Here is a 13,143-nt window from a genome sequence, read left to right as displayed (position 1 = left end):
TAAAATGATACATTTTTGAAGCTATTTGGGTAGCTGCTATCTATTGCCTGAAGAAAGTTATAGAAGTTTTTGTTCCAATATATTACAGTTTTCCACGACATCTCACACTTCCACTAGGATATATTTTCAAAATCGGAATGCAAAGTACGTACCGTCATCCGGGGATACTTGCAACACCGGGGTTACTTGCAATACTTTGGCGCATCGCGCTTCTGACAGCTCTAACGCATTTGTTTGTTAACATAACCATTTGTACCCAATGTCATTTTAAAGAAGGGATGTTTACCTATTGTTTAGTTAAGTTTAATCCATTACATCATTGTTTTGCTTGTTTTTATACGATTGGAAAGTAATTTCACTTTCAGAGTAGGAAAAATGGATGTGCAAAGTTGCGTCAATTCATTGACATGGAATTATTTTTTATTGTTTGGTTTCTGCACACAATAAGTGCATCATATAAGCTAACAAATAGCAACTTTCAGTTTTGTTTATATTTTGAACTTGGACAAGAAACGATGAATTCGTGTTGTTACTTCCAATATGGCGCGGCTTGCAGCACTTGTAAAAATGAAAATTATTGCAATAGACAGTATGTACAAAGTAAGTTTGAATCTGTACGATGTTATTTTGTCTACCACCATCTCCAGAAAAATTAAAATTGTGAAAAATTTCACGTGCCTTGCAACGGCAATTTGGAGTTCGCCGACATGCTGCATTTTCACCGAATATCTTTAAAAAAGCGATAGACGAAATTGGGAAACAAAAAACGCCTCCAGTATTGCTTGTTTTACTACAAATACATTTAAAATATCTCAAAATAGTCATTCGCGGTTTGAAATCAGATATAAAATCATAAGAAACGCCAAATCAGAAAAGTGTTGCAAGTAACCCCGTTTACTGGGTAACTTGCAACACCCCTATTTTCGGTTCATTCTACAGATTCATTTAGTTTATATTTTTTTTCAAAATCATAAATCAAAAGTACTCACCACTATACCGTGACCGCACATAATTGCGATCAGCTCCTAATTCCGATCACTCAACCTAAATGGTCAATTTTTAGAAAATTGAGCCAAAACCTGTAGTAAATGAGCACGCTTAGTTATTGTGCTATGTGTTTATGTGTCAGTTGTTGAAAAATGACTGCCTTTGGGGCACCATGCACTTCAAAATAAATTAAATTCGACAGGCAGAAGCAAAAAACGCCCTCAAAATGTATTTTCTTAGCCGAAGTGCTAAGCGCACGATCAAATTTGCTAAGATCATAGCAGCGTGAAAACATATTACCTTCTTCGGTATTCTATGATAACTAATAGATACGAGCATATATAATCGTTCTGTATCAAATTTGGCTGAAAAAATGCTTAATTTGCGGAATTTATTCCATTAAAGTAATTGATCGGAATTATGAACATCATTTTTTTTCTGCTTCTAATTCCGATCACTATATCAAAGTTATAAACTGGCAAAATGCAAGCTAACGAAGTTACTATTTGGATTTTAGGATTGATTGCAACATGATAACATGGTAGGATTATCGAAATTTTTGACGTAGGACTACGTCTTACGTCATCTACGTCATAGGTGTCAACCAAAATTTGGAGTTAAGCCACCGTCACGAAAGAATGAAAGATTTTGAACGCTAATAACTCTTCCAATTTCAAACGGATTTTGATCATAAACGATGCAGCAGTTGTATGACTTTCTTGAAAAGATTGTTTGCCAATCGCTAAATAGTGAAAATTAACGAAAGCTTTCAAGCTAAAAATTCTCCATACATTTTCCGTACGATGGTCTTGCTTCCCAGGCACGGACGACCATTACACATACCAAGCTTGTGACTGGTGCTGATTAGCATAAGCAAGCATAAGCATAGGCACAAGCATAGGATTCCGCCCGTGTGCTGCTACTCCGTTATTGACCATGACCGATGAAAATTACAAAATGATGGCTGGAAAAAGCATGCTTAGGACAGCACACTGTTCCTTTTTGTGCAACCTTACCAGGTCCCTGCGTGCTGATAAATACAGACGCCATCCACGTCCGAATGCGGGTCCTGGTGGGATGGGAAGGAATGTTAGTCCAATACTTGTTGCTAATAAAGACCAGGGAATCCTCTGCATCTTCACAAGCATCAAGCTTGTGGCTGCTGCTGATTCAAGACAAAGAAGCAAAATAAACTTGCGTGTTTTTTGTTTACTACAAAGCACAGTATAGCCTAGGTGCTACATTCTGATTTGGAATTTTGACCTGTTTTTATACGACAGACTTCGTAGCCTGTAAGAATACGGGACAATTGTGCTACAAATCCTTTGACTCTTTCAGTCGAGATTTGAACATGTGACGTCTAGCTTCCTGATCAGATGATTCTAGCAAAAATCTGACAGAATTATTGCTCAAGTTGATATTTCTATCAAACTTTGTAATAAATGTTTCTACCTCTGTCACAATTTGGTTATACAGCAAGACAGAATACTGATTTTTGTTACTCATATGGATATAAACTAGATAAAATTATATCATAATTTGATATATTTGTGATATGCCTTGAGCAAATTTTGTTAAAATTTTAGTTATTTCAACTGCTAACGAGACCAAGTTTATAACAAAACGCAAAGGAGATTTTGTTATAAAATACTTACTATCTAGAATTCATCCTGTTATAAATTTGATATATTCATTTGATCGGGTTATTAAACCAGTAGCTGCTGGTCAACTGAAAGGCTCAGACGTTTTGCTTTTCTAACACTGCAAACAAGCGACAGCGACAGCGCAGTTATGAATCTTATTAATGCGTGTTCTTTTAATATAACAATAACATATTATTTTGAAGACTTAAGTTTTCTCCTAGAACTTTGTTAATAGCTGGATGCGTGAGGCAAATTTCTATACTGAAATACTCCGATTATGGCACTGGTAAAAATATTCGTTTTTGATATCACAAAATAGCTCACCTGCCATAAATACGGTACAGCAAGATAATATTATTATTATATTGTTTGTTTTTTCTCACTTTACGCTATTTTACGCTACACATATACCAATATGGTGTAAAAATTTTTCTTTAATATTCGAGGTTTCTTCGCGAAAACCAGCCTCACGTAGTTCTACACCGGTCTACGCGGTCATGTCTGGAACACAATCTTTCTGATTTGATTTTTACTATTATTTATGATCAAAGCTTTATGAAAACGTCGAAGTGACCCAATTTTATTGTAATTGTAACAGTTGAACAAAGATAAAAGAGGAGGAAAGTTTTATAATCCGCTTGTCGATCTTTTGAGTACTCAAATTTTATGAATATTAAGCTAATGATAATAATGATCATTAACGCAAGCAGAAGATGACTGGTAGGGGGATTGTCGTCAAACTACATAAAAGCAATACATTTCAGATCCATTTGGTCCGAGTTGACAAAAGTTTTTGCTTTAACAGCTCATTATGACGTGATCGGAATTAGATACACCTGTGATCGGAATTAGAATCACCCCTTATAATTGAAGATCGGAATTAGGTGCACTGATGCATCATACTATGATGCATTTTTTTAACTTTCGGTAAATAATTTAGGTATTTTAGTATTTTTCCATGAAACATAATTGAAAATACTTGCTAAAGACATATACAGTATTAATAAATATCAAAGCTATATTTTTCAGTAGGGACCCAAAGATGAATCATGCCTTAGGTGATCGGAATTAGGTGCTTTCACGGTACAAGTTTTGGCTACTTACACTTGAACCTAAACGGTATACAGTGGACCCCCGTTCGTTTGAACGATCCCTCATGCAAACGAACGGGGTTAGTTTTTAATTTGAACAACTGGTAACCCTAAATATGCTGTAACCTGTGTAAACTGGTCGCCCTGCTCTTTGTTATTGTTTTGGTGGTTTGATTCAGTTGGCAGTTGCAAACAGCGAATATTTCATTCTCCGATCGGATTTCTACCATAATAGTTGGGAAAACGCAATGTGAAACAGATTAAACACGCTAGACCAGTACAAACAAATTGTGTTTATGTGCATTGTCTGCATAAGCGAATGATGTCATATTGAGAATGACATTTGAACCATTTTTAATTTGCACGTCGTGCAAACCAACGGGGTTCAAATTAAAAAGTGTTCAGATTAAAAACGGTCAAACGAACGGGGGTCCACGGTACTTCGAAAGTTATACTAAGTCAAAGTTCAAAAGTGTTGCAAGTATCCCCGGATGACGGTACTTGAATCTACAAAATCCATGTAATGCCATTTATCCACATTTCTCCTGTTCTGTAGAATAACGCATTTAGAAAGTGAATAGTTTTACATTTATACGACGGATTTCTCACCAACTCATCTATGGGGTTGACAGCACCCCCTCAGAATTCAATGAAACTTTTTGTGTGTAAAAGGTTCGTGTAAATAAGCAACTTTGCTTACTTAGTTTCTCCAAAATTTGTGTAGACTTGCTTTTGGAAAGCGCTGATTTTTCTCAGTGTGGACATGAAAACGTTTTTGAAACTTTTTTCCCTTAAATATGCGCATTTTGCAATGTATGGAAGATTTGTAGACCACATAATTATCTATCCTTGAAAATTTTTTATCGATTTCTGAGATGGCTTATTTTTTAAAAATCGATTTTTAGTTTTTAATATACTTTTTTTCAGTGTAGAAAATAAGTTTTATTTTTTTCGGTATTTTTCTGAGAAAATCCAGAATATTTTCTAAAAATCACTCGTAGATCGGGTTTTTGTAGGTCCTTTAGTTTTCGAGTTATATTTTTTAGAGAGAAAAAATTGAGTCCTTTCCAAAAGCTAGTCTAGACAAATTTTGGAGAAACTGAATATGCAAAGTTGCTTCTGTAACTTCCTTCAGGCAATAGATAGCAACTACCTAATAGCTTCAAAAAACGCATGCATGCCCTTAAAATCTTCCTAACACAGTTTCTAAATTGGGTTTCAAAAAAAATGTTAGAGCAAGAAAACTGAATTTTTAAGACCCACCCTGACACAATCTAGAAAAATCGTTATATAGCGATAGACAGACGAGATACAATTTTTATTTCTTCAGAAAAGTTTCTGTAAAATAAATTATCTACAACTTTGTTGTAGGAAATATTGCTCTATATCACAAGAATAAAAAGTTAAAATTTTTAAAACGAGCAAAAGTGAACCACCCTGGTCACTAATTATACCAAAAGATAAGCCTCTTTTTGTAAACTTTTTTGTAATCTTCTAAATCCATGAAATCTGTAGAGCAAATAGTTTCCGAGATATTGATTTTTGTCTAGAATTTTTGCTTTTTCGACCATAGTGCAGTGGTTGGTTCGCCCCAACGGTTTTGAATTATATTGGGACCATTCGGAAATGGCCACCTGGCCGAAAATTTGCGACCTGAACCGAAACGCAATATACAATACCTGACTTCACACTAGAATTCAAAAATTAGACCAACGGAAGCCAAATTAACTGCCCCAAATCACGCTGATCATATCTGGACATGTTCCGGGCTCCCAGGCAAGTAGCCAGTTTCGAACATGAAGAAAAACTCACAGTGCGACAACTAAAATCACACTAGAATTAAAAAACTAGATCAATGGAAGCCAAATCTTAATTCTAGATAGAATTAACAAAAGGGCGAATGTCGCAAATGTAAACAAAACGGGCGAGAGTTACTTTTTGCTGGCCCAGCATAGGAAAATCAACCCTCACTCGGTTTGTTTACGCTTGCGACATTCGCCCTTTTGTTAATTCTATCTTCAATTGTCCAATGATTTTTTTTTAAACTTTAGCTCAGCGAGCAATGCATTACAAACCAACCGGCGTTTCGTTTTTCAATAACGGTCGGAGAAACGCCTTAGGGTTTATTTCCTTGTTGATATTATAGCTGATGATCCTTCTTTGCTATACGGCTATCAGAGAATTACAGTAATATTTAAATAATGCCCACAAACGCCCTGCTAATCAAGCATATTATTCATATTTATATTATTCCTAAAGAATGCACTGGTAAGATGATAAAAATTTTACTGTCCATCAACCGCCCCATCGTCTTTCACGGACATTTAACATTTGATTTATATCCGTCGAATAGGTTGATCCACGGTGTGAATGTCAAACGTCATCACACGAAAACGTTAACTACCAATCGCCTTTTGAAGCTCACCGGTGCACAGACGGAGCAAGATTCGTCGTTCATTGCCAAACATAGATCAGAACGAGATGAATATAAGAAAATAATTAGGTCGAATGCAACTGTAGGTGAAGCAATTGGTATTCTAACAGAAAAGCTGCGGCATTTATTGAAATCCATCCGGCCTACGCATTTCCATTTGCAAAAACGGCTATGTTTATCGTTGATTTGTGTAAAGGGTGGAACCGTCAAAAATTGGACAAACAAATTTAAGCGCATAATATAGCGATTATATTATTAAACAAATTATCGAACTTTTTTTTCTTTTTAAAGTTCAATGACTTCAAAATACAAGAAAATTATTTGAGTCGGCTTCCGATTTTCCGGAAACGAACTGTTGGGCTTTACATTATATTTTGTAGTGCTGCTGTGTGCACCTTATGTAATGAGAACGCTAATTTGCTTTTTCTTAACTATTTAAGATCCGCTTAAATAAGACCCGCGTCTGTTAAAGTTAGAAAAAATACAATAAAATAAAATTAAATAAAAAACGTTTAACTGGTTTTTGAGCTTTAATGAGGTTCGGCTTAACGAATGCCCAAAATTTTTCAACTGAATGCATACTCGGCGAGTTTGCAGGATTCTTGTCTTCGGGTACGGCTTGTATCTTGTTGACAGTAATCCAGTCCTGAGCCATTTTCCCCTATTGACCAGATGGAATTTTCTTTAAACAATTCGTACAATTCGTTGAGTGTCTCTGCACATGCAAGCCGGCTTCAACCTGGTTGAGTCATCTAGCACGTTGAACACCTCTATTTCTAATGCCGGTGGGGTTCTTGAAGAGATTGGATTTCACTACACAGTTGTCCGACATCCTTGCGTTGTGGCCGTCCCACTGTAGTTTCCCATCTTTTGCCAGCTGTACGATAATAATCTCTCCAAATGATGCCTGAAACTCGTGGTTCATACGCCTACGTCACTCTCCGCTATCGGTTTATACTCCGCCAAAAATAGTCCACGGCACGTTTCGTTCAAACACGGCAAGTGCACGTATGTCTTCTGTAAGCAAAATTACTGTCTCAAGTCCGTAGAGGTCTGATCAGCGGTGCACGATCCTTGGTCTTGCGGAGGGAAAAGTAGGCACGACTCCCAGCTTGAATGCGTCGTTAAATCTCCTTACTTGTATTATTGTCGGCGGTGACCAGAGATTCCAAATATCCGAACTCATCAACCACTTCCAGTTCATCACCGTCAATAGTCACTGTCCGTGGGAGGCAAACGTTGTCATCTCTGGAGCCTCTTCCTACCACATATTTAGTTTTCGACGCATTGATTCGTAACTAGGTCGATTCCTAGTCTCCGTTTTTAGTCTGGCGTAAATTGCCTCTGCCGTCCCAAGGTTTCTGGTAATAGTGTCGAAGTCGTCTGCGAAGCTTAGGAGTTAGCTACTTTTCCAGAGGGTCGTTCCTCTCGTATCGATGCCCGTTCGCCGGATTACAGCTTCAATAGCAACGCTGAATAACATGCAAGACAGCCCATCCCCTTGCCGCAACTCTGCGCGAATCGAAGGGACTCGAGAGTGCCTCCGAAACACGCCCGTAGCAAATCAGGGTCGCTTTGAGCAGGTGCGTCAGTTTGTCCGGAAACTGTTGTAGAAGCATTATTTCTACTACAAAATTAGTGTAAATTGTTTTCGGGCAGCGTAATGCCGCAGTATTTACGTCAATCGAGCCGATCCCCCTTTTCAGAAATGTAACAAACCACGCCTTACATTCACTTCTCCGGTAGTTCCTCCTCCTCCCAAATCCTTGAAATGAAGTGCCTTGTTGTGTTGCTAGCGATTCTTGGCTATTCTAGTAGAGTTTGGCCGGGAGTTGGTCCTTTCCGGCGGCTCTATTATTCTTCAGCTAACCAATTTCTCGCCGGATCTCTTAGTGACCGGGAGCTGGCAAGTTATCATTTGTAAGTACTCTTAGGTTAACTTCCATTTCGTCTCCTTCTGTTATATAGCCATTGAGAAGCCTATCGTAGAATTGCTCCCACCTCGCGCTCGTTTGTGACCAGTTTTCCTTCGGTGTTTTCCGTCGGTTTCCGACCAGTTTTCCGTCGGTGTACGCCGCTTCCCTGCCGATCTGGGCGCTCGTAACCCCGATGATGATCTCGATATCCAGCTGCGCATACAACGCTTCCTGCACGTCGTCTGGTCTTCGTGTGGACATTGCACGTTCATGATGGTGTAGTGGAAGAAACGGTGTTTTATCTTCAACACACACACATGCTGTCGTTGATAGGCTTCCAGTCCAACACGCGATCCTGCATCTTGCCCGTCACTACAAAGCCCATTCCCAGCTCGTTGGTCGCTTCACCGTTCTAGTAAAATTGACGGCGACGGGCGACGCGACTTCGCCCACACTAATTTAAGTACGCAGCCCTGCTTTCGGCGAAAAAGGGCAGCATAGTTAAACGTATGAGAGCGATGACGCGTCGCGTCGCAGTCGCGTTTACTCTGGCGTTACTCTTAGGGTACCGCCAGAGTGCAAGCGACATGCGACGCGACGCGACATTTCTTGCTGTAGTTAGTCCTGCTTCGGGCGAAAAAGGGCTGCGCGTATAACTACAGCAAGAAATGTCGCGTCGCGTCGCATGTCGCTTGCACTCTGGCGGTACCCTTACTGTTTAATGTCTTGCTGCTGATCTGAAAAAATCATCCAAAAATTTAAAGTTATACTTGCAAGGCTTAAAAAGCCCTCCCGGCAATATTTCCATATGTCAATTTTCCAAGAATATTATGGAGTTGAAAATAAAGAATCAAAGATGCTATACTTAAAAAAAATCATCGGTCAACCCTTCAAAGAATATACACCGCTATTCTATATTTCGAACGACTTGGTATTTCGAACGAAAGTTCTTTCGAACGAAATTTCCGCCAGCAAAATCAAATGGGCAAAACATTTCGTTCGAAGCAAGTTGAACGAAGTAAAGACTCGTTCGAAATACAGAATAGGGGTGATAATCACAGAGAACAGACATCCATTCAGGAATAAATTTTTCGGGAATTCTTGGATAAAATTTCAAATTAAAATCACCTAATATGCTAGCGTCACCACCACTATAGTTTCCCAACTAAATGATTCTTTTGATTTGCACACTGACAACCTTTGGCTGCCCTGGCACTAGTATATATGGACTTTATGCGTTATGCTAGCGCCAGAAACTAGCTGTTGTGAGCTTAGTGTAGAATTTTATCACTATAGTTTCCCAACTAATTTGACATAAATTTTATCCAAGTGGGGACCTTTCGCTTGGATGTCTGTTCTCTGTGATATAATTTTCACTGGGTTAGTACGCTGCTACTAGTGTTTTCTCTTTGTACATATAATTACTATCATTGTAAGTAAGTGGATTAAAAATATAAGTAGGTTTTTATGCTTCTAAAAGAAACGACACTCAAAATAGTTGCATTCCCACTGGCTTTTCCCTGCTTCTTTATATTGCACCGCAAAAAAAACTGTCAAATGTATTTTTGAAAAAAAATAAAGCTAAGCTAGATTGCCTAGCGGAAATTTGTCCACAGGTTGCAACTAGTGGACACTCTAGAGGCGGGACCTTTCCCACCATGTTCGGCTATGTATCTCGAATGCATGAGTATAGTTTAAAAATAACACGCTCTTTGCACGCAATATGACGCCATTGACACCCAACCACCCACCACTGCCCTGCATGTTTTTATCCCACGTATAAAACAACCACACTTCCAAGCACCTTTCTACCCAGCCGCAAATGCTTCGCCGTTTGGTTCTTTATTTTCCGATCCGCGCACTACCTTTCGATTGGATCGTCGGCGATTGATGAGTTTATCGACATTTACACTTTGTTAATGGTACTGTTTGTATGATTGTTCTTATTGCATTGCTAACCCCGGGGTACATTGCGGAAATGATACGCCTTCCCCAAAATAGATGACACTCTCCACCAATCGGCCGCTGTATGAGGAAGAATGGTTCCACGGTGTGTTACCACGTGAGGAGGTGGTTCGATTGCTGCGCAATGAGGGAGACTTCCTGGTTCGTGAGACAACCAGAAACGACGAGAGCCAAACAGTACTGAGTGTTTGCTGGAACGGACACAAGCATTTCATCGTACAGACGACAGCAGAGGTAGCTTATATAGATCTTTTTTTTTACGAAAAATCGATTTGATCAATAAAATATTCCAGGGTCACTTCCGCTTCGAAGGTCCAGCATTTCCCAGCATACAGGAATTGATCATACATCAGTACCAATCGGAACTGCCGGTTACTGGCCGCTCCGGCGCCGTACTCCGCAAACCAGTATTACGAGAACGATGGGAACTCAGCAACGACGATGTGATACTGCTGGATAAAATTGGACGAGTAAGTTCACGTTATCCCATCACAAATTAAGTTACATTTTTAATTTCAATATTTTTTGATAGGGTAATTTTGGTGATGTGTACAAGGCTAAGCTCAAGTCCTCGAAGAACACACTTGTTGCGGTCAAAACTTGTCGAATGACGCTGCCCGAGGAGCAGAAGCGCAAGTTTCTACAGGAGGGTCGCATCCTAAAGCAATACGATCATCCAAACATCGTGAAGCTGATCGGAATCTGCGTGCAAAAGCAACCGATTATGATCGTAATGGAGCTAGTTTCCGGCGGATCGTTGTTGATGTTTCTACGCAAAAATGCTGCCACACTCGCTCAGAAGCAGCTGATGGCCATGTGTCGGGATGCCGCAGCAGGTTGGCTGTACCTTTTGTTCTCCAGCCGAATTGTCGTAGTTTATGTTTGTTCCATTCCTCGTTTCAGGCATGCGTTATCTAGAATCTAAAAACTGCATCCATCGTGATTTGGCCGCCCGGAACTGTTTAATTGGTAATGAGAATATTGTCAAAATTTCCGATTTCGGAATGTCTCGCGAGGAAGAAGAATATATCGGTATGTTGAGGCGTTTTCGTTCTGAAGGCAAATATTGACTGATTTTCAATTATAGTATCCGGTGGAATGAAGCAAATTCCAATCAAATGGACGGCTCCGGAGGCGCTAAACTTTGGTAAGTACACATCGCTTTGTGATGTGTGGTCTTACGGCATCCTAGTGTGGGAAATATTCAGCCGAGGAGATACTCCTTACTCGGGTCTAAGTAATTCTCGCGCTCGGGAGCGAATCGACGAGGGCTACCGGATGCCGGCACCGGAAAATACTCCTCCAGAAATGTACCGGCTCATGCTGAAGTGTTGGTCGTACGAACCGGAGAACCGTCCCCATTTCGATGAAATTTTCACCGTCGTGGACGCTTTGATGTTATGTGCCAAGGACTAGCGAATGGCGAATGTCTCCCAGCAGAGGATGGGCCACCAGGGGAACCGATTGAAAAAGTGTCTTTCGTGCAACAAAATGTTGCTGCAGTCGAGCCGTGGTGGTTGTCGAAAACGACGACGACAGAAAGCAACACCCCCCGCGATTGCCAATTCCCGTTATTTTTGCTCATCGGTGGTGCTGCTTACTGCGAAAGCTTAAACGCACACTGCATCGGCAGGCTAAAGCGGTTTAATTTTAAATCGTTGCACAGTGAGGAAAAGTGCAGAGATGTATTATTACTATTCAATAGCTCATGTGCTCCCCGGGGAAACTGAAAAAGGCTTGAGCATTCTCATACGGAAAAGTATTACAATTCTGGTGCAGCATTATCCAGAAAAAGTTAACAATTTGAAAAAAAAAAGCGCTCAAACCATTTTGGGTTAACGCAACTTTTTTTGAATACTTTTCTACACCAGGCTATATTGGCTGTGATTCTTGGCATTTAAAGTTATTTCTTGCATAGCTACGTCGAGGATCAGAGTTACTGTACATTGATGTAATAAAAATTGTGTTGAAAAAAGAGAATACCGGCGAATTCTTTTTTATCAGGGTGGTTGTTACCCAGAGGGTCATTCACCACTTACCGGTGAAATTGCCAATCATGAAAATTTACCTTAAATGTGTAGTTCTTCAGCTTACCTATGAGGATACGGCTGTATTTTAATGAGTATCCTTGGTGAACATGTGTGTCTTTAGCATTGTGATACAGTTGTGCATTTTTCCTCGGTGTGCGTTGTTTTAATTTATCATACAAAATAATTTTGTTTTAGTTAGAATAAAACGCTTCGAGATTTTAGTTGATGATAGAGTATACTGCAACGATGATTTTATGTAAGTGCTAATAATGTCGTGGTTCGATTGATCTTTTAGAGCAGGTTTTAGAAAATAAATACTGCTAAGTTTTAGGAATTGAAACGATGATTTGAATGTGGTCAACGATGTACGGAATTGATACTGTAGTTAGGTCAAATATAAGGGTTTTGTGATAAGAAATTTTATGTTTATGTTAAAGGAAAAACTGTTCTGCTCTATAGGCTTTTTATTGGAGTTTATTATACATCTTTCAGCAACGCTTACACGCTAAACCAGTAAAATGGCTCAGTAAAACGACACATACAGTTAAGTAACGGTAATAAAATGCGCACACTTATTCGATAGGTATCCATTCATAGGAATTATTTAGCAGTATACAAAAATAAAAGAAGCTTAACAGGTTTCCAGTGAACGGTAAAAGAAAACGAATCACATTATTGGAAGTTATTGGCAAGCAAGAATGACGCAATTTTGTAATCTAAGTAATATTGTAAGATCTATTAGGAAAACTATTCAAAATAATCCGACCATGTCAGTACCGAAAAAGCAGCTTTTCAACGAACATGAAATTAATTTAACTAACAATAAAAACTTCTGTAAAATTATTTACAAATATTATTCAAGTATTGGTAAACATTCAACCTCTCGAGTCGTTTTTGTCGTTATATCACGTGCTCCATTTTGCATCAATTCAATTCGATTTCCTGATCTTTCGGGAAGTGGTGCCTAGTGGCACAAACGCATGGTTGGCGTAAAACTACAAATAAAAATACAATTCGATAATGACGTTGACTTCCAACGTCCAACAGTCCAACGGTTTTTTATCCAATTTTATAATT

At 39.1% G+C, this 13,143-nt stretch overlaps 1 protein-coding gene across 2 annotated transcripts in view; it reads left to right on the top strand.

Moving 5' to 3' along the window:
* The window catches only part of LOC128732928 (tyrosine-protein kinase Fer), an 86,877-nt gene extending 74,000 nt beyond the window's left edge, over nucleotides 1–12,877 (top strand). For both annotated transcript variants that reach the window (XM_053826394.1, XM_053826395.1), the window contains exons 8-12: nucleotides 10,073–10,270; nucleotides 10,330–10,506; nucleotides 10,569–10,872; nucleotides 10,940–11,068; nucleotides 11,124–12,877. In XM_053826394.1, the coding sequence (XP_053682369.1) occupies nucleotides 10,073–10,270; nucleotides 10,330–10,506; nucleotides 10,569–10,872; nucleotides 10,940–11,068; nucleotides 11,124–11,452 (1,137 nt within the window). In that variant the 3' untranslated portion in view covers nucleotides 11,453–12,877. The remainder of the gene's footprint in view (nucleotides 1–10,072; nucleotides 10,271–10,329; nucleotides 10,507–10,568; nucleotides 10,873–10,939; nucleotides 11,069–11,123) is intronic.
* Nucleotides 12,878–13,143: the final 266 nt, after the last annotated feature.

The sequence above is a fragment of the Sabethes cyaneus genome, chromosome 1 (genome assembly GCF_943734655.1).
Source record: "Sabethes cyaneus chromosome 1, idSabCyanKW18_F2, whole genome shotgun sequence".
Classification (NCBI taxonomy): Eukaryota; Metazoa; Arthropoda; class Insecta; order Diptera; family Culicidae; genus Sabethes; species Sabethes cyaneus.
The sequence above is the reverse complement of the archived record's forward strand: the minus strand, read 5'-3'. Positions and strand labels throughout refer to the sequence as shown.